General features: G+C 48.2%; 1 protein-coding gene across 1 annotated transcript in view; it reads right to left on the reverse strand.

Annotated features, from left to right (window-relative positions):
• The window catches only part of Ank1 (ankyrin 1), a 204,398-nt gene that overhangs the window by 30,583 nt on the left and 149,196 nt on the right, over window positions 1-24,619 (reverse strand). Inside the window, exons 12-32 of the mRNA XM_048792871.1 lie at window positions 24,489-24,587; window positions 23,580-23,678; window positions 19,492-19,689; window positions 17,272-17,370; window positions 15,249-15,347; window positions 14,902-15,000; window positions 13,738-13,830; window positions 13,218-13,290; window positions 11,435-11,531; window positions 10,299-10,377; window positions 8,120-8,217; window positions 7,806-8,030; window positions 6,448-6,602; window positions 5,876-6,087; window positions 5,195-5,399; window positions 4,706-4,802; window positions 4,277-4,505; window positions 3,622-3,747; window positions 3,378-3,497; window positions 2,040-2,118; window positions 1,508-1,582 (exon numbers count right to left, since the gene is read on the reverse strand). Coding sequence (XP_048648828.1) covers window positions 1,508-1,582; window positions 2,040-2,118; window positions 3,378-3,497; window positions 3,622-3,747; window positions 4,277-4,505; window positions 4,706-4,802; window positions 5,195-5,399; window positions 5,876-6,087; window positions 6,448-6,602; window positions 7,806-8,030; window positions 8,120-8,217; window positions 10,299-10,377; window positions 11,435-11,531; window positions 13,218-13,290; window positions 13,738-13,830; window positions 14,902-15,000; window positions 15,249-15,347; window positions 17,272-17,370; window positions 19,492-19,689; window positions 23,580-23,678; window positions 24,489-24,587 — 2,656 coding nt within the window. The remainder of the gene's footprint in view (window positions 1-1,507; window positions 1,583-2,039; window positions 2,119-3,377; window positions 3,498-3,621; window positions 3,748-4,276; window positions 4,506-4,705; window positions 4,803-5,194; window positions 5,400-5,875; window positions 6,088-6,447; window positions 6,603-7,805; window positions 8,031-8,119; window positions 8,218-10,298; window positions 10,378-11,434; window positions 11,532-13,217; window positions 13,291-13,737; window positions 13,831-14,901; window positions 15,001-15,248; window positions 15,348-17,271; window positions 17,371-19,491; window positions 19,690-23,579; window positions 23,679-24,488; window positions 24,588-24,619) is intronic.

Genomic DNA, 24,619 nt, shown 5'->3' on the forward strand with positions numbered 1-24,619 from the left:
GATGATGAGAATGAGCCTCTTAGCAAGGTTAGCAGCTTCTCCGGGCACATATGACAAGTTAGTCCTGGAACCAAGAGGTAGCTGTGGCTGCTGGCCCTACCGCAGTACTGCCTGCCAAACTGGGAGGCTGCCTACTTTCCTCCTGGGTCCAATGGTGGCAGAAAGGCAACTCTGGAATTACACGTCTTTGGGAAAAAGTATTACTTATGTTTAAAATGAAAATAGAAGTTTTCATCTAAATGCATAGCAGTGATGCAGAATTGTAGCTCCCCCACCCTCTGATTATTTTTATTGTTATCACTCACAGATATTTATGAGGGAGAAGTGCCTCAGAGTCTGATTTCAAAGATGAGGAAGACCAGAGGAAGAGTAATAATGTGAATCAGAACACATGTACACAACACACTCACACACGTATGCATACAGGTGCACTCATTAATGCACACACTTATACACACATGGGCACAATGCAATATATGTATGCTTGCACACAAGCACATGTCACACACACATATGTGCAAATGTATGGGAACACATGGACACACATACATACACATATGCTCAAAGCAGCAAGAGTGTAACTTAAAGAATGAGCAGTCCCTGAACTTCTGAGTTCCCATGACAGTGCCTTTCACCAAGTTATTGCTGAGGCTCTGGGTTTGTCTAAAGCACTGTGTAGGCATGTAAGGTGAGGGAGGGAGTCTAGGAGTCCATTCACATAAAAGTTTTTAAAAAGTGGGGGGGGGAGGGAGAATCAGATTGTAGGCCTATGGCTGTATAAAACACAGTTTGAGGATTGACTTTCTTTTGTCCGCCTGCCTCCCTTCAAATCAGATCTGTCACTGCTGTTGGCAGGCTGCAGCTATGGCCAATTGTCAATGAGACCTGCTGAGACTGGCCTCCCCCGACCTCCCTCAGCTGAGCTGGCCTCAAAGGAAAGGCCATGCATCATGTGGAGGAGGCCATGCACAGGCCTTTGGGAGATGTTTTGTTTGTGCATTTCTTTTGTTTATTTGATTTTTCTGGGTTCTGTCACTAGCTAATTACACAACTCTATTGAACTGGATCCCAGTTTTCCCATCTATAAAGTAAGGTGAACTAGATACACTGTGAGATTTAAAAAAAAAAATTTCTTTTTAGTTGTAGATGGACACAATACCTTTATTTTTATTTATTTATCTTTATGTGATGCTGAGGATCCAATCCAGTGCCTCACACATGCTAGGCAAGTGCTCTACCATTTAGCTATAATCCCAGCCCCATAGTGAGATCTTTTGTAAAGTCAAGAGTTGCTTCTTTTTTTCAAAGGAAAACCAGACAGAAAGGGAGGAGGAAGAGAACACCCTGCTTTTCACTGGAACTCAGTGGTATAGCTTGGCAAAGGGATCTACCCAGATATGCAAATCAGATGCACAATGAGTAATGGAGACAAGGGTTGAAAACGCTTTATCCATTGGGATGTAGGGGTGAGACAAAGTCCTCTTCTGCCCCCAATTCCCCAACTCACCTGCCCAGCTGAGGCCGAGGTGTTCTGATATAATAGCCATCTTCATATCTGCTTGGTCTGTCCCACTGAGAAAACCTAAAGAGATGCATTAGATTTTATTTAGCAGCCTGAGAAGGACACAGAACTGACAGGCATGTTTATACGGTCTCTGATGGATGCCCAGGTCCCACTGTGAACCTCCGTATACACCCGTGCTAAATCTATAAGAGGTCAGGTGGAGACCCAAGTCAAAGGCTCTGTGTGCTGTTGGCAGAACAGGCTGAGGAAGCAGCATGGAGGGTAGAGGCGTCACAAGCTCACTTATAACCTTTCAAAGGGAGCAAGCAGCCAGACACAATGGTGTGTGCCTGTAATCCTGGCTACTTGGGAGGCCAAGGCAGGAGGATCTTGATGAGACCTTGTCTCAAAATTTAAAAAAGTAAAAAAATTTGGGGCTGGGATGTTACTCAGTGGTAGAGTACCACTCAATTGCCAGTACTAAAAAAAAATAGTTAGGGGGAGCAAAAATACATCATCACAAAGAGGTTGATACCTGGTGTTGATTCACTGAGAATGCTGTATCTCAGGGACAGGGGTGTCAAGGTCCTTCGCCTATCTTCTGCTCCGCTCCCCTGCAGAAGAAAGTCAAAGAAAGGATGCTTTGGATTTTGGGTATACCCCCTTCTCAGAGGAGGTGACTTGAGCCTTAAGGCTGTGGTCCTGGCAGGAGTAAGTAGCTCCATTCCGTTAGAGGCTCAACAGAGTAGACGGAAGAGGTGGGAGTAAAAGAAGTTGATGAAACTTGAATACTTTATTAGGAATAATGGCAAACTTATGTAGCCCTCGTCATGCACAAGACTGTATTTAATGCTCACACCAACCACAAACACCTATGAGATAGGTACTATTACTAACCCCATTTCATCGATGAGAAAACTGAGGCATAGAGAAGTTAAGCAGTTTTCCCAAGGCACCCAGTGTATGGGCCATGGAACTGAAGTTTGACCTTAAAATTCAGTTTTTCTTTTTGGATTCCTTTAGGTTCAACAGATCAGCTTCTGACGCTGGCTTCAGGCTTAACAATAAGAACTTGTTTGCTCAAAGATGTAGGAATTCTCTCTGGAGAGAGGTATTGGTTCACCCTCATCCCCAGAAAGAAAAGAGAAACGGATTCATGGACATATGAATGGGACCTTGCTTCTTTCTAGTTTAGCATGGAAGGCTAATGATTAAAACAACAACAACAGCCAAACAACACCAACAAGGAACAAGACATTCTGAGGACATGATCACTCCGAAGTCCCTAGCATAGGTGGTGACCGTGGTGCTCTGACAGATATGGATAAATGAACATACTTGCTGAAGACTACTTTGTTGAGCTCAAAACCCTGGGTGTTTGCAGTGGCTGAGGACACCAGGATCCCCTTCTTTGAGGGCCTAGCACCCTGGGGAAGATAAGTGAGTAAATGAAAAAAAGGCTGGAGAACAGCTGTCCAGTGGCTGGGTAACCTTGAACACCTAATTCAAAATGCATTTCAAAACCTCAGAAGCCTCAGAAAGGGAAGTTGAGGAGGACACTTGACCTTCATATCCCAGAGGGCTCAGGGCTCACAGAGTGAATAAACCTATCACCATCTGACACATTTGTTCCTCATGTCACATGACCAGAGCTGGACTGAGATTTGCAGAGAGAGCCAGGGCATGCTTCCCCTGCCAGGTCATAGAACAAATGTCCGGAGGAGAGTAAAGAGCCCATGTGTACCTCAGGGAATTCAAAGGCTGCGTTTCAATAGGAAGAAGCCCTAAGGAGGTGTTTGTCCTGGGGTCTGTTCGGGAACTTCCTTAGGGTAACCCATCTTTGGCTAAAGATCCTCCCCAGGTAGTGGCTCACCTTGGTGCAGGGGGGCATGGTGATGTTCAAGTGGCAGAGGATGTGCTGGGTGTCCTCATATTTCATCGCCTTGCGCAGAAATGACAAGAACCCTCCTGGTTCTCGACTGCTGTCCCTCACCTAAGTTCAAACATAAAAGAAGATTCAGCAGGCCCTTTGGTGGCCACCAGGTGGCTGGTTTAGAGATTTTTCACCTCCCAGCTTTCTAGATCCAGAGGAGAGGCCAGCAAGAGGAGGCCAGCACCTTTACAGGTATGGCCAAACGGTTCTCCCGAAATGACTGGAAGTGGAAGCTCCGCTGTTGGGCAGCTTTCTTTACAGGTACCAGGTTCCCAGAAAGTTCTGCAAAAAGGGGCATTCCTTCCAAAACCTGTAGGAAAGAAAAATCAAATATAGCTTGTCAGGTAGAAATGCTCAGATGTCCTGCCTTGACGCTCTGGTCTTTCCCACCCCACCCAAGTCAGGTGGATACACAGGGGGACAGCAGGCCACACAGGAGTGTGTTCTGAGAAACACCACTGTTTGTTTTGGAAAAGGCTTTATTTATAAGGTTATGATGAATGAGTCATGCTTCCTTGCCCCAAAAGATTTTACATTCTGTAGGAATTTTCTTATGCCCCTAGGCAGTTGATCTAGAACATTCCAGAACTAGGACATCACAATACAGTTTCTGAAAAAATCCTGGGTCTGTTTTTCTACCTGTCCAAAGGTGTTGAGCTCATGAGAAGGGCCAGTAAAACCTTGCTATATTTTAATTTCACCTATGATAATAATCCTTTCTGTGTACATAATACTCTCATCTGCCATTCTCATTTGAACCCATTTGAGAGTTGCCCTGGCTCCAGAGCTTTATCTTCTTATGAGAAGTGTTTTAGAGGCCTTCAAGGACCCAGGCATACCTCTATGTCCCTACTCCGGGCCACCTCCACAAAGTTCTCATGCTGCTCCAAGGTCTTGTCCACTTTGTCGTCTGTCATGCAGTAGCAACGCAGCCGCCCTTCCCGGGGGTCATTCATTTTGGCAAAGATGACAAACTTGGCCATGTAGGGCACTGCGGTAAGCTCTTTGTATAACAGAGTGGCAAAGTTCACGGCCTCAGCAGTCCGAGGACAGTCCGACAGCCAAAACCTTAAAAGAGAGGGCAAGTCATGACTACCTTCCTCAATTCCCGAGGAAAACAAAGCTCCATCTCCATCTGGTCAGGCACAACCTGCAAGCCACACAGTGGTGACTCTGCCACGTCTGGCAGTTGAGGGCGCTTCTGTGTGGAGGGGTAATGAAAGAGCCTCAAGATCAAGCCTGAGACACTGGGCTGGGCCTCGTCTCACCTGGCAGAGACATTGGTGGTAAAGTTGGCACACTCGTTGGCATACACGAGCTTGGTTGTTCCCGTTATGTCTTCCCACTGGGCTTGTTCAGTTCCGCCTGCAACACCAGCAGAAGTGGGGTTGGGGACACTCTTTTGGATGTGAACATGGTGCTAAGGTCCTAGTGTGCGAGGGCAGAGGTGGACTTCTGGGTGACACTTGCTTGGTCTGCAGCACTGAGCACACCTATTTTCTCATACTCTGCCCCTTTTCCTTGTGACCTGCAGTACCCGCTTCTCCTAGGGCTCAGAGGGCTCTTCCACCGGGCAATGGACTTTAATTCAGATTCCTCATCCCCCTATGTCTTGGAAGAGCACACCATCCCCAGGGGAAATCAACAAAACCCACCGCCGTGGTTGCTGGCTTGGCATTCTCCCATCTCCCTCTGCCCTCCTATGTGTTACAGAAGGAGCTAGTGCTGCTAGACAGGGGCAAAGGGGAACCTCTCACCAATGACGCTGCAGAGCAGGCGCAGGCTGGTGGTGTCTCCCTCCCCACTGTCCCTTGGGTTGTCAGTCCAAGAAGGAGGGAGTGGGATCCGAAGCCCAATGGGACGATGGAACTTGCGGCGTCTTGGCTCCACCGTGACAATGGGGCTGAACGTGGCCTGGTTGCCCAGGAGCTTGGTGACTAGCTCATCTGGGACAGGCTGGGCCTGTGAAGTGCCAAAGGCAAGATACTCAGCCCCAGGCAGGAGAGGGGCAGGCATGACGGGAGACGGCATGGTGCCCTCTATGCACAGGGCAAAGACTCCTGGTGAGAGAGGTTGCCCCCCGCTGCTGGACCACCATCTTCATTTTTCTGAGCACAGGGCCTGTCCCAGCTCTGATGTCACTGATTAGCTCTCCTTTCTGAACCCTTTTTCCTTCTGCCTCTCCTTCCCAGGGATGGCACATCTTTGCAGGAACTTTCTCCTGCTGAGCATAGGTGGCCTTGCAGTTTAATGTGTGATGTGGGACTTTCTGCGACTTGTCAGGCTGCATCTGCCTCATCCCTCCCACCCAACTTTCTAAGCTTTTAAGTCAAAAACCTAATTCTAATGGTATTGGTCGAAAGCGTGGGATGCCCCGTTTTCCCAGGGCCTTGCACTCTTTCCACCCTCCAGGACCTGGCCAGGAGGGCCTGTATTACCTGCAGAGCCAGCTTCACTTTCTTGGTGACAGCATTTGCTGGGAACGTTGCCTGCACCAGGGGCACCAGCTTGCTCTTCAGAGAGCCCCCTTCAGGGCCAATGGTGTCATAGTCCTGGCAGAGCCGTGTCATGATCACAAAGTACAAGGGGAAGTCCGTGGTGATGATGCGGCAGACCCTCTTCTTCTCCAGCTCCTCTAGGCTCCCCAACTCTGGAATGACACAGCCCGGGGGCCACCATCTTGTCACACTGAGCTCAAGATCAGCCACTAACCCCGTGGCCTGAGCTTCCTTATCTCCAGGACACAGGGCGCACACCCTCCCTATGACAGGCAGAGAGGTGTCCTGGAGGGAGAAGCGCCCAGGCCCAGAGGCCCAGCAGAAGAGGTGTGGCTGCAAGCAGGGCACCCACTCACATGACCTGGGGACCCAGAGCTTGACTACGTGGGGCCAATTCCTAGCCTCGTGTTGCTGCCCAAATTCCAGGCAGCCCTGATAGCCCACCCCAAACGTGCAGCCTCAAATTCTATCTCCCAAAAGTGAGAGATCTGGTATCCCTGGGGCTCTGTTACCTTCATCCATCCCATTGAGGATCTGTTGCAGGTAGCTTTCTCCAAAGCGGCTCTTGTGTTCCTTCCACAGAGCGCCATTTTCACTCCTCAGAACCACAAGCTCGCGGTCCCCACGACCATGGGAGGCAAAGTGGGGGATCTCCACAATCACAGGGCTGAGACAGGGACAGAGCAGAGGGTAGGCAAGTTGTTTCCCTGCATGTGCAGGTGGCCCGGGGGGGGGGGCGGAGGGGGAGGGAAGGGGCAGTTCACTCCTGCCCAGGAGAAAGGGGTTCCGCAGCCACAGTGGAGGTCCCCTCTTGGAAGTTCTCTGGAGTGGACTAGACCTGCCTCAGGCTCCTGAGGCTCCCCATGAGTCTGGAGTGACAGGTAGGGCAGGCACAGATGCAGAGACAGCAACTCTCCTGGCCTGTGTGCTTGGCTGAGGCTCAGCCAAATGATCTCACCCTCAGACCTGATTAAGAAAACCCATGTGAATGCCAGGCATTATGGCACACACCAGTAATCCCAGCAGCTAAGGAGATTGTGAGTTCAAAGCCAGTCTCAGTGAGTCCCTAAGCAACTCAGAGAGACCTTGTCTCTAAATAAAATATAAAAAGGGCTGGGGATGTGGCTCAGTGGTCTAGTGCCCCTGAGTTTGATCCCTGGTACCAGCAAAATAAAACAAAACAAAACCAACCAAACAAAATCCCCAAAACAAACAAACAAAAAACATGGGACATCCCTAGATAGGTCTCTGAGCCCTTGCATTCTCATCTATTAAATGGCCATAATGATATTTCCTTTAGAGGTAGGATTTTAGGCTTATATTTAAAGAGAAAATCAATAAGAAAGCTTTGCAAATGACGATTGACAGGAGGGTGGATGGAGATGGGAAGGCCACACCTGTCCCAACATTACAACCCTGGATATTGTTGCATGAAGGACAAGAAAGCTCCAAGCAGACCCTAGTCTGCTTCAGAGAAGGTGAGGAATAGGCACCTGAAGTCCATTCATCCTATGGTCCTGAGGGACGAGGCTGCAGGGGCTGCCTTCTAGTGCCACCATTTCAGTGCATACATAATTAAATCCTGGAGGTCCCCCAAGTAGCCCCATCTCCATTCCCTTCTCTAGTGTCCCAGTAGGATTTGAGAGTAGGAAGCTCCACCAGGGCTATGGACTCCTTAGAGTACCTGAGAAAAATCAAAGCAAGGGGGAGAGGCTCCCGCTTCTGCTTCTCTGTCATGAGTTCCTGCAGCTCTGCCCTGTGGCAGGGTTGTTCTAGGTGGTTGCTGCTGAGGTGGTGGCAGTGGGGTGAGCAGGACGGGAATGGATTAGGGACACGTGTTGCCCACATGTCCTGCAAAGCAGCGTCTCACCTCAGGAACTGGGCCCCTGTGGGCCCCAGCGCGATGATCCTGCTGGCCAGGCCCTCCTCCTCACCCAGCGGGGGTGGCGTGCTCAACTTCTGGGGCTTGACCAGGCGACAGGTAATACGTGTGGGTGCGGCACAGGTCCGCGGAGGGATCACCACCCTCAGGCCGTTGTGGCGACTTCCTCTCATGGAGCCTCCCCGGGCATCGACCATGAAGCTCACCAGAAACCTGGAGGCACAGGCAGATCCTTGTTGGGCACCTTTGCCCCCACCCCCACCCCACGGCCAGAGTGGGTCCCAGAGTCCTGTGTCACTCACCCTGTGTGGACGGGGCTGGCCACTGGGCTGATGTTGTCTGAGGTCTCTGTGGCGGGGCTGCTGGGGATGAGTGAGTCTTCATCATATTCTTTAGATGCCTAAAGAGGAGAAAAGGGCCCCCTGTCTCCCCTGAGCCACCTGAACACTGCTCCAGGCCACAACAGCTTTGGAGTGGCGCCATGGAGAACCTGCTTTCACAGGCTCACCTACTCACTCTTTGGGGACAAGGCATTCCTGGGGTCTAAAGGGAAGCACTGGCTTCCTCCCCTCTTGCTGGCCTTAGCTTGGCTCCAGACCCCGGAGCAGAGTGCGGGACCAGATGGAATGAGTCCTCGCTCTTCAGTCTGGTTCTAGGTCCCCTGCCAGCTGCATACATTGCCCACCTGCCCACAGTTCCCTCCCACAGTGCCCCCGTGGAGAAGCTCTGTCCAGGCAGACTGGCTTTTCCTCTAGAGTTGGCCCTGGACCCTGCACCATCCCCTCCTACCTACTTGGCTAGTAGGCACCTGAGGTATGGGAAGTGAACACACCAAGTCTTTGGGGCTTCCTATTGTTTTCCTCTGTAGAAGGGGGACATTCCTTACAACCAAAGGGGCCATTTGGCTGCTTTGTAACAGGTCCTTGAATACCACAATGACTCTGGAGAACAGCAGGGTCTGCATCTGGCCTCAGTGGCCTCTAGATGGATTCTCAACTCTGCTTTTATTCATCCTCCCCCTGGTCCAGAACATCCTCACCCCCGACCTTCCCTGCTCCAATCACCTATTTTTCTGCCTTTTCTCCTCTATAGAGCTGTCCTGTTGACCCCAGCCTGCCTTCTCTGCACTCTGGAAGGGCTCACTCACAGCACGCCATTAAGCACTTCACTGTTTACCCTTCCTGCACTCTGTGCTACCTGCTCCCACGTGTATAAGTCCTCTCTTCCCAGCTGGACAGCGACTCCTAGGAGGCAGATGCTCATGGTCCTCCTCTACAGGATATATAGAGCCCTGGACAGGGCACTTGGTGGGAATCCAGGAAACTGCCCCTGATGAGTTATGACTCAAGCAGAGTTGAAGAGAAATGCTGGGGGTGTGGCTCAGTGGTAGGCCCTGGGTTTGAACCTTAGTACTCCCTCCCCCCAGAGATTTTAAGGGAATGAAGTGGTCAGGAAACAACAGAACCCAGGTCTACTCAGTTGGTTCTCACTGCTATCTTTAGCAGCATCCAGGGAATATGCCACTGCAGTTCTGGGGGCCATATTTGACCATTTCTCTCAAATGCCACCCAGCTGTACTCATGTTGCATCACTGTGACATATAACCTGCTGCTCAACAGCCACATGGCTGGCTTATCCCTATGCGCCACTTTTGGTCCAGGGCTATGGCTGCTGCTGTGAGACAGACACCACTTAGGGAACAGAGAAAGAAATCAACTTTAGCTAGATTCTATTAGCTATCAGGCCTTGGGACAGTGACATCCAACCTTAAACAGTGCACTATTTTCATTTCTCCCCAGGAAGTCCCCCTGTCCTTAAAAAAAAAAAAAAAAGTGCCAATGGCATAAAATTAAACTGCCTCCCATCCCTGCTTTTTTGGATAAATTCAGGTGGCAATCTCAGAAGTCATAAAACAGGATACCATAATGAACAAGACCCTACACCCAAAGCAGCTCTCTGGCATGTCTTTTCTGTCTGTATTGGTGTCTCTGGCTCCCAGAATTCTTTGGAGGAAGAGGAGATGGAAGCTGTCCTCTCTTACGAATGTGAGAGGAGCACAGAGTTCTGCGACTCTCCCAGAGCTTTGTGAGATGTGCAGGCTGCACTCCACCTGCCACAGGTTCCCTTCTATGCCTGCTGCCCCAAGATGCAGAGAATATGTGCACAGAGGTTTGGCCATGAACATGGTCTTGGGAGCCAGAACTGCTGGTGTCAGTTCTCACCCTCACTCATCATTAGACTATTCTGATGGTGTTTCCTACACCCTAGAGCTCCCTGAGCCCCACGGTGTTCACATCTGGGGTAATGAGAATGCCAAGAACATGGGCTACACAGAGCACACAAAATCACAGATCTTTGGAAGCACAACAAGTTTTTCCATGCTAGCTCTTTTTGCCCTCCAGGTCATCTCAAAATAAGCATTGTCCTGGGGTCATATCCTCACTCTGCAAATGGGAATACAAGAGAAATGGTGCTTCTTACCTGTTCTGGCTCTTCAGATCTGATCACCACTGTCTCAGGTGTGACACAAGGAATCCTCGGGATGGCTGGAGATTCCACCCTGTGTACCAGGAACATTGGGAAATCAAAGGGCGGAACTTTTGAAGTCACCCCCTATCTCTCCCAAGAGACTTAAGTGAAAGACCTCAGTACCTTTGTAATGACTTAGCAACCCATCCCCTCACCTCAGCCTCAGTACCCCCTTGCATGTGCAATAAGATGATTCCACAGGTTGAATAGACTTGAAGCTGTCTCCTCCCTTGTGACTCTGCAGAGCCTAGCTGCCCTTCATATCTCTCAGAAGGACCCTCCAGCCCCGACTCATCCGCCCTTTCTGCAGCTCTCTCTTGCCTGCTAACAGAACCCTTACTCTGACCTCATTCATTCATCAATCTAAATTGCACTTGGTGTGGGTTTTGATCCCACCAAATGAATCTACATAAGGGTCCAAGTTCTGTATTTTTTTTCTAACAGATATTTAGTAAACACCAACAGATTAAACTTCTTAACACTTTCCCTTCCTACTGTCCTGCTGTCTGGTTTTGTATAAGCCATGGGAAACATCCCAGTGTTTCTAAAAACTGGTTGATTGTAGATTTATTTGCAAAACATCTCTGTGGAAAAATGGATCTGTGGTGGCCTAAGTCACAGCAGACAGGGAGGGCTGAGAAATGGGTTCCAGGTAGATACAGAACCTCCATGGGCTTTCTCTAAGGTACCTCACCAACAGAGGGATGTGGTCAGTATTTGATATTAGCTTGGCAAATTTCTAACGTGAACCTTTCTCCAAGATTATTCTGAGGAGAAGCTGAGTGTGCGTGAAAAGGAGAAGGGGTGTGATCATGAAGCTGTGAGTACGGGGGGGAAGAAAGGTGCATGGCGGGGATGCTAGAAGTGAAGAGACCCAACTGACAGCGCACTGTGAGGGAGGCCTCTGAGTACGCGCTTGGTGGTCAAGGTGCTGGTGCCGCAGCCTGGCCCGCCAGCCGTCCATCTATACTGGCAGCACACCCAGGGCCTGTCCTTGTGACTTCTCCTCGATTTGCAATCCTACTCTGAGCTGCAGGGCTGTACCTTGACCATGCATGGTGTGACCCTTCCAGTGAGCCCTTTCTTACACTTGGTCGAACTTTGGCACAAAATCCAACAGCTCTTTCTCTTCATCCAAGTCCCTGGAATCCGGCTTCTCAGCCTTGGAGCCAACAAGTTCTTCCCCTGAAAGAACACAAGCTCAAGTGAGTGACAGGGTGGAGACCTCCTGAAAAAGTGCTTCTCCTTGTCCACCTCTTAATGCTTGCTCCTGAGAAGCACAGAGAAGTCTCTGATGCTTCAAAGGGACCATTGGCACTGATTTTGCTCAGTCTTATTCCTTCCAGCCCTGATGTATAGTGTGCAGTGGTCAGTTCCTAACTCAGTCTATGCCAGACTTTGTAGGAAAGACAACACAGCCAGAAAGAACTTCATTTCCCACTGCAGATCAGACCATTTATTTTGAAGGGCTGTAGGTTGTTTGTGTGTGTGTGTGTGTGTGTGTGCGCCAGAAAGAACTTCCTTAGCTTGTCATTTCCCACTGCAGACCAGACCATTTATTTTGAAGGGCTATAGGTTGGTGTGTGTGTGTGTGTGTGTGTGTGTGTGTGTGTGTGTTTATAACATGGTCCCTAAAATTTCATTATTTCTAAAGCTTCATTACAAATAAGTTCAAGCTACTGGTGAATTAGCTGCCCACACCCCACACTGCCTTTTTGTTTCCTTCTCTTGCTTTAAGTAGACTTGGAGCCAGGGTCCTTGTCCTTGCATGTCATTGACTATCAGTAGCAGTGAGTGCCCTGGCCTTGTGATCTGAAACTGACAGGATGGAATCACAACCGCTCATGCAGTGATGACCACAAACATGGTGGCATGGGCACAGACACAGAGATGGACAGGCAGGAGTTGCCCCCTTGAGGATGGAACTCCTGGGCGTAAATGTCCTGTTTTAGTCAAGCTCTGGGCTCGGACTGTGAGCCATCAGAGGATGGAAAGCAGGAATGGATTAGTGGGAACTTGGGTTGCTGAGGGTGAAATGCACTCTGGTGAGAAAAGACCACAGGGAACAGAAAGTGTTTCATACCCATTATAGATATGTGAGCGGTTCCTGAAAAGCAAAGAAGAGCCAAGGTGAAGGAAGGACAGCACTGAAGTCAGGTAAAGCAAGAGGCATGCTATTAAGGGGCACACAGGGAAAGATTCAGCTGTCTAATTGACTAGGTTTGTACAACCACTGAATTATAGATGGGAGGGTCTACAGAATGAACCCAGTCCAACCCCACTATTCTGCTTCATGAGGGTTCTCTCACACTCAAGCAAGGATACAAGACTTATTTGGGGAAGGAATAATAGTAAAAGCACTGGGTAGTTCATAAAGTTGAAATGTAGTAACTTCCACAGTAATGAACAGAACCTGAACCCCTCCTGACCCACTATGTGATCAGAAGAGCAGCTTATTAAAATGCATGCTCATGGATTTTAAACAACTCACTTGTTATTTGTTCAAAGCACCAGTAAAGCTCCTCACAGCCCTAGAGTTGAGCTGAGTAGAATCACACTCGATTTGATACACATTCATCATATACGCAAACACACACATACTTGTGAAGCTTCACAAAATTTTAAATGTTAATCTCTGAGATGTCAATTTTCCTCCACCTAAGACTATAGGAAAGACTATAGGAAAGCAGTTGTTTTCATAATAGACAACATTTGTGAAAAGTGGACCTCCTCAGTGTCAATGCACATCTGCAGAACCCTGGGTGGCTGCAGGGGACCCTTGCCTCCTGGCCGGGGCAGGAAGCCACTCAGGGTGCTCAGCACCCCTCTGCTCCCATTGGTCAGAGCTCACCGACCCCTCCCTGACTTTACCTTCATCTTCAGAGACATCCAGGATCTCATCCACTGTCTCAGGGTAACTCATGCGGTGCTTGTCACTGACTAACTGAAAGGAGAAGGCGGCGAGAATTCAACCCAAACAGAGCACCACCACCCTTTCACCAGCCCAGCAGTGATCTGGTCACCATGAGGGGACAGAAGAGGAGGTGATAAAGGAAGTTTGTCCCCCCAAAAGAAAACCAGACCCAGGAAGCTGAGGCCTGGTGGCATCCCAGAGAGGATAACAGGGGACCTTGCCGCCTCATCCCTTCCCAAGCCCGGTTCACCTCACAGTGACTCCCTTAGGTCTGGCCACAGCTCTAATTCCTCAGGCCACTAGGTGGCAGTATAACCCTGCTCAACTGAGGATGGAGCCTACTCGGCAGCTACCCTTTTGGCAGGATGCTTCCTACCGGAGGCTTTGGAGAGTCACCCACAGGACGCCCTGCCTGTCAGGCTGTGGTGGGGGGTGGGGTGGAGTGGGGACGGGCAGTGCCGGGAGGAGCACACATACCGCTACACTGGTTTCGTCGGTGACAACTTTGAGCACGTCTGTTACGGAAATGTAGCCCAAACGCTTGGCTATTGCCAGAGGTGTGGTTCCATTCTAGAAAAAAATGGCAGCAAGAGGGTGTGATCAGACGAGGGAGCAAGAGAGGAAGGACACTCTGCCCCTGTACAGAGTCTAAGTTCACCTCTGACTATTCAGAAGGGCTTGAGTGGACAGATTTTGCTTTGGAGCCCAAAGCAAGATGGCTGCATCAGTGGGAGAGCAGAGATGCCCACTCAGACTAGGGCAGGGAGAGAGGAGAGCGCTGACACCTCATGTTGTAGCATTGTGTGGGGGCTTGAAATGACAGCAAGGCAAGACTGCCAAGAGGGAACCCTCTGGCAGGAAGGGTGTCAGAAGTCACCATGTGTGATTCTGAAACAGGAGGGTACAGAGTCTGTTCTCACTGCTTCAAAGTCTGTTCTCTGGGTGTCAATAACAGCATCGCAACAATTAAAACAATCCCTGTACTTCAGTGAACTAGGCAGGCCAATCAGAAATTACAGGTCACCAGAAATAGGATAGGGACCATATTTTCTACTTTGACTTTAAGAGAAAGAGCTAAGTGAAAATCAATGAAGACTATTTTTCTTCTATGTTTTCTAGTTTCAGGACATGGCCCAGGATCCATCCAGATTTGGCCCCATCTCTAGTTACAATTTCAGGACCCACATCTGTAGTCAAAGGTCCACATGCTTTCAGAGTTGGGAGAAGCCATGGAGGGAATCTAATAAAACCTCACATTGTCAGATGATAAGTTCATACTGAGCCCTGATCACTAAAGTTGCTAAGGATAACCCAAGACCCTGAAAGATCAGACACTCCACAAGACCTTTAATTTGATTCACTTGTAGCACACCGAATGTAGCCTCACATACTTCAGAAGAGGCATCCACAAAAATGTTTAATCAAATATAAAAGGGGGAAGTAACTGCTATTTACAAGGATGAAGTTCAGTCACCAGAAGAGAAACTGATCTCAATACCCTATCCCCCGGAATACCCAAAGTGCTGCAGCTCTGTCTGGGTCCCAGATGTGTACACCAACCTTTATGGCTCTGGGATGTCTCCCAGGGCTGCTGCCCAGGGAAGAACAGTTTTCTGAAATCAGGCCGGGGCGGGTACTCACCGAGCTGACCTCGTTTGGGGAAGCGCCATTTTTCAGTAGCAAAGTCACAATGTCAGTATGTCCTTGTTGGGCCGCCTGGTGCAAGGGGCTGTATCCTAGCTATAAAGTGAGGTAGACATTTTGGCAGGATCAGCTAGCTAGTAGAGAAAGAACCACCCACATATCATGGAATCCATTCACCTTCTACTTGTGACAAAAAAAGAAAAAGGATTTTTCCCCATTTCCTCCTTCAGGATCCAAGTCCAAAACTGGCAGAACCCCAAGTGTGCTCAGAGTAGGTCTGGCTCCATTCTAATTGGGCACTTAAGAAGTGCCCTTTTAGGAGTGGGGTCTAAGGCACCCTGTACCTTGGTCTTGGCATTGACATCTGCCTGGTGTTGTAGCAGAAACTTCACCAGCTTGATATTTCCATAATGACTGGCCACGTGCAGTGGAGTGTAACCCATCTGAAATGCAAGAAGTTGAGCATAGGTGACCTTCAGGGCTTCTGGGCAGACCTTAAGCCACCATGAACTGTGCATTTAATCAAATTCTTTTAAAAAGCAGGTAATTTAAAGAGAGAATGGATGGGAAACCCTTTGGAAGGTTAACAGCTGCTACGTGGTGTCCTGCTATTGCCAGCCAGATACCACTGGCCTGGGAAGGAGCAGGGTTCATTGTCAGACAAGTGAAGTCCGAGATGTTTGGAGGTGAGCCAGGCAGAGAAGTCAAGTAGGTGACAGGAGGGTGGACACTGAACCCTGCCATGAAGGCTGGGCTAGGAGTCATCCTCAGTCTATGGGAGAGCTGATAGCTTTGGAGATAAATGAGTGTATCTAAGATGAAGTGGAGGGAGAACAGAGAGGGGCCTAAGGACTGCACCAACATTCAGAGGGAAAGTCGGAAGGGAGGCTGGAGGGACAATGGAGAGAGCTGTGCTCCAGAGACTAAGAGGAGTCATTTTAAGAAGACAGGAACAGCAATGGGGCCCTCTGCTGAGAAGAGTGTGAAGAGCAGGACAAATGGACACATGGAGTCCTGGCTGACCCCAGTGACTGCAGACTTATTTCATTAGAAAGGTGAACTCCCATTGTAAGATCCCCAAAGGCTGCTTGGGGTCACTGAGTTTAGTGTAATGGAATTTATAGGAAATGCTCATTTCTTGAAATAGTGGGAGTTTGGTCTAAGAAGGAGCTTATTTTCAAGGAATCTGTCCTGATGAATATTTTTTTGTTTGTTTTTAGTGCTGGGAATTGAACCTAGGTTCTCATGCCTGCCAAGCACATGCTCTACCATAGAGCTCCAGCCCCAGCCCCCATCGAATATTTTGGTGCCGCCTCTGAGCCAAGGCCCTCTGAACTCTTTGTTCCCAAATGTACCCAGGGAACCAGAGCCGGACTGCAGAGATCATCTTAATACAGATGCTGTGGGCAAGACCCTCATGTAGCGGGCTGGCTTAGGATCCCTGAGGCAGTTCTAACCCAAAGAATAGGGGGTCTCAGGGAAGGAACCTAAAAGACTAAACTGGGCACACAAGAGAAGCCCCAAAGATCCAGAACATTCTTGGCTTTTTAAAAACAGATTCTTGTTGATGCAGGCAGGTGGGGACAAAGAGGCGGTTCCAGTTTTTTTCTCAGGATGACCTCATGTTGCCTAGTGCTCCAGGAGATCTCTAGAAGGGGTGGGGCTGGTGGTGGCGTCACTCTGTCCCTTCCTTTTAATACAACTACCTTGTGATGAAAGGAGCAAAATGCACTTCTTCCAGGAAGCCTCCTCCTTCCCACCAGCTGGAAGCACCCTGGCCCTCTCGGGGCTCCCGGGTGTTCTCTCCCACCAATATCATATTTCCAGTTCCTTCCTGTCTCTTGCAATCATCTCCACACTAAACCACAAATGCCTGCAGCCCATCTTCCAAACTGCATGTGCCTCGCTCACACCATCTCACTGAGCTCCTTACACACAAAAGAGGTTCAAAGCGAGTTGAGCTGAATTCAACTAACAGCTGGAATAGAAGGGGCTGCATTTTTGAGTGACTCCAAGGAAGCCCCCCCCCCCTTTGACCTTCCTCTGCAACTCATACAAGGCAGATCACAATTCAACATTCCTCCAAATTCCTGCTGCAGAAGCTCAAAGCTCCAACAAACTTTTTAAAATTCCCAAGGGGAATGTGAGATCATTAGGATGGTGTCCTTGAATTCTACTGCCTTGAATTCTACTTCCCTGCCAGAAAGTGGCAGGGAAGAAAGTTCCACCAGATCCTTAGGATTCTGTCCCCCAGGGGAAGAGATGATTCTGAGGCATGAGGGAGGCACCCTGGGCCTGGGTCACAGAACACAGGCTCAGCAGGGGGAGCCATGAGGACAGAAGCTAGCTCAGGGCTGCCTGCCTTACCCGGGTAGTGGCATCCACTGTGACACCGTGTTTGATGAGCACATCTGCCACTGGAACGTGGCCTTCTTGTGCTACCAGATGGAGAGGAGTGAGTCCACTCTGGAAAAAGAAAGATGTTCATCAGCTTTGAGGCAGGAAACAATTCCAGGCTACTGTGACAGAGCACTGAGGTCTGGAAGCCTGGTTTGCAGCCATAGCCTGCTATCTGACCACCTGTTTAGCAAAACTCTTCCTGTTCTGAGCCTCAATATCCCTACCTAAAAAAATGAGATAGTTAAATGAAATCGGGAAGTGTCAATTTTTTCTGTTCAGGGTAAGACTGTCAATATTTTAAATCTGTGTCTTTGTTGCAAGTACCCAACTTTGTCCCTTAAGGTAACAAAGCGGCTCTAGAAGTGAATGGTCATGGCTGTGTTCCAATAAAGCTTTATTTACAACAAGTGGTGGGCTGGATTTGGCTCACAGGTCATAAATGAACTTTAGAGTACCTTCCAATGACAACACTTTCTATTTCCATGGTAAATTTTCAGAGCCTTGGTTTCCTAATTTAGAAAATAGGGATTCTATCACTGACCTATCTAGAGGGAACGTAAGGAGCATTTGAGAAAGCACAGTTCATGTAAAATCACTTTGAAAAGCACAATGTACTCTTTAAATATAGCGTACTATTATGGGATCACAGCCAGTGCAGCACTGTAAAGAGCAGGGAGGATCTGTAAAGAGCTGGGAGTGAAAAGACCACGTTCATGGACTTTTCATCACAGCTTTTTCCGGAGGGTAGTAATGAATCAGAGCTCTTGTTGTACAAAAATGTCAGAAGTCTTCTCCTCCTTGCACCTTACCTCAATACACTCTGCTAACAGTGGGACCAACAGCTGATTCCTCTGAAGTCACAGGCAGTGGCCCCATTAGTGACTCCACCTGCCCTCCTCTGCCTTCTGCATTCCCCAAGGCTGACCAGAAGCCAATGAACAGTGGCCCTCCTTGGCTGCAGGTGCCTGTGCCAACGTCACTGTGTCAACTGCTAGCCCCTCAGGCAGGTGACTGGCTCAGTTCTCGGGGTAACACCAGGAATCTGCCTTGGGAGGGTGGCAGGGGTGAGAGTGTTTCCTGAACAAAAACACACTGCCACCATTATTGTCTTCTTATGTAGCTCACTTTACATGGGACAAGGAAGACACCCAGAATGCCATGACTACAATGGTTCCCTTGTTGGAGGTCACCTATCCAAACCTATATGAAAAGAACCATCGGATCAGAGGTTTAGGAAATCTGAAATCATCCTTAAAATGCTTGCCTTTCTGAAACTGTTATATTAATTTATCATCTAAAGAACTAGCTCTTCATATTGTTTGATTCCATTTAAATGCAATTTCCAGAATAGGAAAATTCAGAGACAGGTAGGTGGTGGTCAGCGACGGGGGTTTTGTGGGGAATCAGAAGGTGGTTGCTAACAGAGATGGAATTTCCTTTTCGGGTGATGAAAATGTCCTACGTTAGGTAATGATAGTTTTCCAATGCTTTAAATGTACTAAAATCCACTGAATTGTACAGGTGACAGGATAAATTTTATATGAATTATATTTCAATAAATTAGTTATTTAAAAAAGAACCGATTCTTTAGTCTCTTTTGGGTCATGAATTCCTTTGAGAAGCTGAGGGAATCTAGGAACACCTCAGCCAGAAAGGCACTCATGTGCCCATAAACCCAAAGTGTTGTATACAATTTTAGTAGATATCATGCTCATATACCTATACTCCTAAATTAAGAATGGCTAGTCTAATGTATAGATCAGTATTTTAAAAAAAAATCTTCCTCCACAGAAAGTGGATATTTAGTACCAAATTACTGAATATACTCCTGAAGTTACACACTGGCCTATATTCAGGAAAGTATACTCTGGATTTTCACTTAGAACTTCTTGCACATCGTGAATCTGTTGAGAAAGACAGCATGGTAGGAGAAAAGGCAAAGCTTTTGTTCAGTGACCTGTAACCTTGAGAACAAGCAATCTTTCTGACTCTATTGATTCATTCACAAACCGAGACACAATTTACACAGGGCTGTTTGTTGTAGGGACCTCACACACACACACACACACCACCTGACTCAGAAGCTGAGCCCGCGCTAGGTGCTCCACATGTAGATTTATATCTGATGAGCTGACACCAACACATACTACCAGGACTACAGGGCAAATCCAAGGGGGCCACACCTACCTTGTTCCCCAGGTTGCCATTGGCTTGTTTCGAGAAGAGCAGAGCAACCATCTCTGCGTGACCTTCTTGGGCAGCCAGGTGAAGGGGAGTCACACCTTGCACCGACTCTGCATTCGCAGACCCCCCATACTGCAACAGACTGCGGGCCACCTCCATCTGGTTCTGCTTGGCAGCAATGTGCAAAGGGGTGTAGCCATTCTGAAAGAGAGGAAGCCACCCAGAGTTTGGTGACAGGAATGCCGAGTTGGCAATATGAGTGCCTGAGGGAAGGCTGGGCGTGGCTCTAGGGCTGCTGAACAACTACTGAGCAGGGCTGGTGTCACCCAGGAGAGCAATTTAAGTGAACAAACAAAAAAAAAAGCCATTTGATTTGGAGATGGCTCTCCAGGCTCCCATAGCCAGGAAATGTCTGTCCCTTTTTTTTCACCATCTATTTTGTGTTATTCTGCTGAGACAGATAAACTGCTGTGCAGGAAATGCTCTGTCAAGGAACAAAGCTGGGATTCAATTAGGTGGGCTACAGAACAACTAGAAGGCTAGGTGGGCAAGAAAACAAGAATAACCCCAAACCCCAACATTTCATAAAAGAAAGAAACAGCAGCCTTTCTCCTGTCCCTGCACAGTTGGGGCAAGTGCTGCCTTTTGGGCCTGCTGGCATCAGACAGGTGATGGAAGTGGACACGCACCAGGCACCGGGCGCCAGTCTTCGTTTGTGACCCGGGCAAGTATTCTACCTCCTGGACTTCCTTTTGTATTTCTTTTAAGCCATTAAAAGAGTGTTAGAGCAACTACCTTTTTCATTTCTCAAAGTTGTTGGGTAGATCAAATATGATAATGTACAGAAAGAATCTTTCCAAAATAAAGATACAAAAGGAAATAAAACTAATGTGGGTTTGTGATGCATTGATTCATAAGGCATTGTAAGTACAAGGTGAGACAAAGGAGTTTGGGTGAGTAAGTCAATTATGCCATTGTCTTCTATTCATTCTGCTATTTTTTTTTTTAATGAAACTTTCTCCATGAAGGAAGCAGTGCATGGGTTTACATCTGGAGCACACCTCTTATCCAACTGCGCATCGTTGACAGCCTATAGATTGGCTCCTGGGCATCGTTTTTTTAGAAACCACTTTTCCCTCCATTATCTCTTTTGAGCTTCACCCACACCATGCAAGGTACTAAATGCAGGTATTTTTATTGCTATCCTATATTGCGGATAAAGAAGCCAATCCCCTGAGGGGTGAGTGCTTTATCTAACGCCAAATAATAAAATGACAGAATTGAACTCAGATATGCATGCGAATCACTTGAGACCTTGTTCAAATGTAGATTGTAATTAAGAAGGTGTAGGAAGGTAATAATGCTCTCAGATGATGTTGATGTTGCCTTTCCAGGGATCACACTTGAGTAGCAAGACCCTCAAGCACTCATGGCAAAGAGGGATGCCAGGCCCAAGGACTTCTTTTCCCAGGGCAGGTGGGTACCTGCTATTTTTTCAAGGAGCTTCCTCCCACCTTGGCCGGCCTCCCCTAGCTGTTCTTGAGGACTGCATTCCCCTCTGCCAGCCACCGTTTTCTTGTGGCAACCAACATTTTTCACTCTTTCAGGATCACTGGTGAGGAAAAGGGAAGGGAATAGAAGGAGCTGACCAACAGAGTAAAATCCCAGTTATATAGTAATGGGGACATGGAATAGGATAGCTAGGTTGGTCTGTAAAGTGGCTTTCATTGGGGAAATTAAAAATTTGTAATTTACTTCCCAAATTAAATTGAATTAAAAATCATTCTCTTGGCAAAATTATGTAAGATAATTCTTTCTAGTATTTCTCCTTTTTAATTGGATTCCATTATGAGAAAACATGACATTGTTCTTTGGGGGTTGTGTTCATAAAACAAGATCAGCATTTTGATTGTAATAAAATTAATTAAGCAGAATGATTTTTTTTTGTTCTGTATCAAAAGAGAGCAAAAAAGAGATGTGGCTCAGTGGTCAATCCTGAGACATGGAGCCATCTCCAATTACAGATGATCTTCTCTGAGACCACTATAGAATGTTTCCTCCCCAGCAGGGCAGACACCATCAGATGAGATGCACCCTCTGCTAGTGCTGGCCCAGAGAAGGCATTTGCTATAAGAAAGTAAGGATTATTAGGTTTTCTTTTAAAGTACAAAGGAAAGTCACTGACAAAATTTGAAGTACGTTCATGGACACATCACCAGGAGTTCCAGACCACTTAGGCAACTGTGGGTGTCCGTGTTGGCAACAGCGCCCTCTCCTGGCCAAAGGAGAGCTTGCTCTGGAGATGTCTAGGGCTGCTAGGTCACCTTGTATCATAGAGATGATACAAGAGCCACTGACGATTTCTGAACATGGGCTATTCCAATGGAACTTCCTCCAAACCAGGACTAATGATGACAAACCAGGTAATGATGACCTTCTACAGGTGACAAGGACAAGAGGCAATTGGGCTAGCGAGTCGGGGAGCAGTTAGGGAGGGATGTGTGCCAGGCAAAGACTCTTCTTTCCTACGGAAATGAGCTCATCTGGAGGACTGAATGCGTGAGAGGGCTCTGCCTGAATGTTGCAACATTAGCATCAAATTAGGAAGGGGAGAGTTTGGTTTGGGTGCAGAGGGATTTGCATGTGAAATTCTACAAAATTGCCAGACTACTTTGGAGATTATTTTTTGCCATGGAAACAAAACCCATCTGTACAGCGTTTGCACTTGCATTTAGCTCTCTTTAAATATCATGAACCTGGCTCCAGTTCCTTTTATATAAGTAGGAGAGTGAGGAGGAGGAGGAGGAGGGGAGTCCAACTTTTTATTTTTAGAAGCAGGAGTAAGTCGACATCTCAGCAGGGCCGCGAGCTCCCTCTGCACAGTAACGTGAGGTTCACTATGACAATAGCAGGGACAGAAGCCTGAGGAGACAGGGGCATCTGGGAGATGCTGTGTCTGCAGGAAAGGGATGCTGTAAGGTTGAGATAAGCATCCGTGCTGAGCAGGGAAAAACAACTGAAGCCTTGCACTGATTTTTCTCCTGCCTGGGCCACTGAGGCTCCAAAGTCTGCAGGTGTCAGCTGGAATCACACAGGGACCATCCTGTGGCTCCCTCCCAGGCAGCTCTGACACTCCCTCCACATGACAGCTCTGCCATAAATTGTCATCTGATGGTGTTTCTCATGCTTTGGGCTGCCCTGTCAGATTACGAACTTCTGGGCACAGAGACTGCATGTGTCTCTTGTATGCCTAGTCCTGTCCCTCTCCTTTCCCTGCCACCAGCCCTCAGAGTCCTGGCCCTCATGGACACAAACCCCACATAGCCCTCACCTTTCCACAGGGTGGGGGCATCCCCGCAAAATGCTCCTTCCTTGCTGTGGCTGTGTCCTTGTGTTACCCCCTCCCCCATGCTGGCCCTACAAAGTTCCTTTGACTCTGCTTCCCTGAGGGTCCACATTATATATATTCCACATTATATATATATTCCACATCATATATATTATACTTAAAAGAATGCCACAATCTAAATGTCTGAACTCATGAGAGAAATAAATTTTGGGGTGATCATTCACTCAGAAAAGGCTTCTTCCTTCAAGGTTCCAGAAAGTGCCCCCAGCAGCCTTGGATGTTTCTCCAAGTGTCAGCATCTTGCCCCAGCATCAGAGCACGTGGAGAGCAGGTGGGAAATTGGACTCCTGGGCCATCCCACAGTCCCACTGAGTAGGGATCTCTGAGAACAAGGCTTATGGCTCCCCAGAGATCCTTATCCAAGCTGATCTTTGATAGCCAGTTTACAAAATTCAGCTGGCAGGCGGCTGCTTGGGGCATACATTTGGTGTGTAAAGCCAATTCCATCTCTGCCAGGGAGCCTGTTGCGGAGGAGTGTCGCTGCTTCCCACCTCATTCCTGGTCTCCAAATAGTGGCAATTATATTGCAGGTAACATATGTGAAAGTGGGGTGAGGTGTCTGAGGTAAAAAATAAAAGCAAAACACCAGACCCCTTGGGTGGCGTTCACAACAACCCTCTGTGGGCTGTAGACTCGGCGCCCACGGCTGGGCACTCCTGGTCTGCCCAGGGAGGCATCTTACCCAGGCGGGACTGTGTGGGGAGCCACCCCGGGGCAGCAGTAGCTTGACGATCTCCAGGTTATTGTGATGAACGGCCACATGTAGGGGAGTCAAGCCATTCTGCAAAGGGACAAAACAGAGAAATGAGAACAGCTTCACTCCAGTGGGTTTTCCACTTGGGATCCCTTTATGAGATTCACAGCACTTATTTTAAACAGGTAAAATCTGCTTAAAAATTTATAAAATCTGTAATAATCTGGTTAAAATTGTATTGAAGGATGGGCTGTAGGTGTAGCTCGGTGGTGGAGGATCTGTCCAGCATGCATGAGGCCCTGGGTTTGATCCCCAGCACTGCAAAATAAATTTTAAAAATAGCTGGGTGCAGTGGCACACACCTATAATCCCAGTGGCTCAGGAGGCTGAGGCAGGAGGATCGAAAGTTCCAAGCCAGCCTCAGCAATGGTGAGGTGCTAAGCAACTCAGTGAGACCCTGTCTCTAAGTAAAATACAAAATAGGGCTGGGGATGTGGCTCAGTGGTGAGTGCCTCTGAGTTCTATCCCTAGTACCCCACCACAAAATTAATTAATTAAGAAAATAAAGTTACTGTTAAAAAAAAATAAATAAACGTGTTCCCAGTCAATCTTGACTAGGAGTCACTAGGGGACATACCCAGCAGGACCCAGGGCCAAGTACTATCCCTGTGGAGGCAGCAGGGGATGCAGAGCAGTGAAATCACCCTTGCTCAGAGAAGGCCTTCTAACCTTCTAACATTACTAGGCCTTTCACAGAAAGATCACTCTTTTCAAAGGCCATTCTCCCTAGATGTCTGCCCAAAGCGTGGGCAAAACAGGTAAGAGATGGAATCCACAAGTAGTGAAGTTTGTCCTGTTTTGTTTCCTTTGACCCCAGAAGGAGACGGACAAACTCACCTTCCCGGCAGCGTTGGGGTGTGCGTCTCTTTCCAGCAGCAGCTCTGCCACCCTCACCTTCCCGTACTTAGCCGCCACGTGGAGAGGGGTAAATCCTTTCTGAGGAGAAACACAGGCTGTCAGGACCACAG

Source organism: Marmota marmota, unplaced genomic scaffold (assembly GCF_001458135.2).
Source record: "Marmota marmota marmota unplaced genomic scaffold, marMar, whole genome shotgun sequence".
Lineage (NCBI taxonomy): Eukaryota > Metazoa > Chordata > Mammalia > Rodentia > Sciuridae > Marmota > Marmota marmota.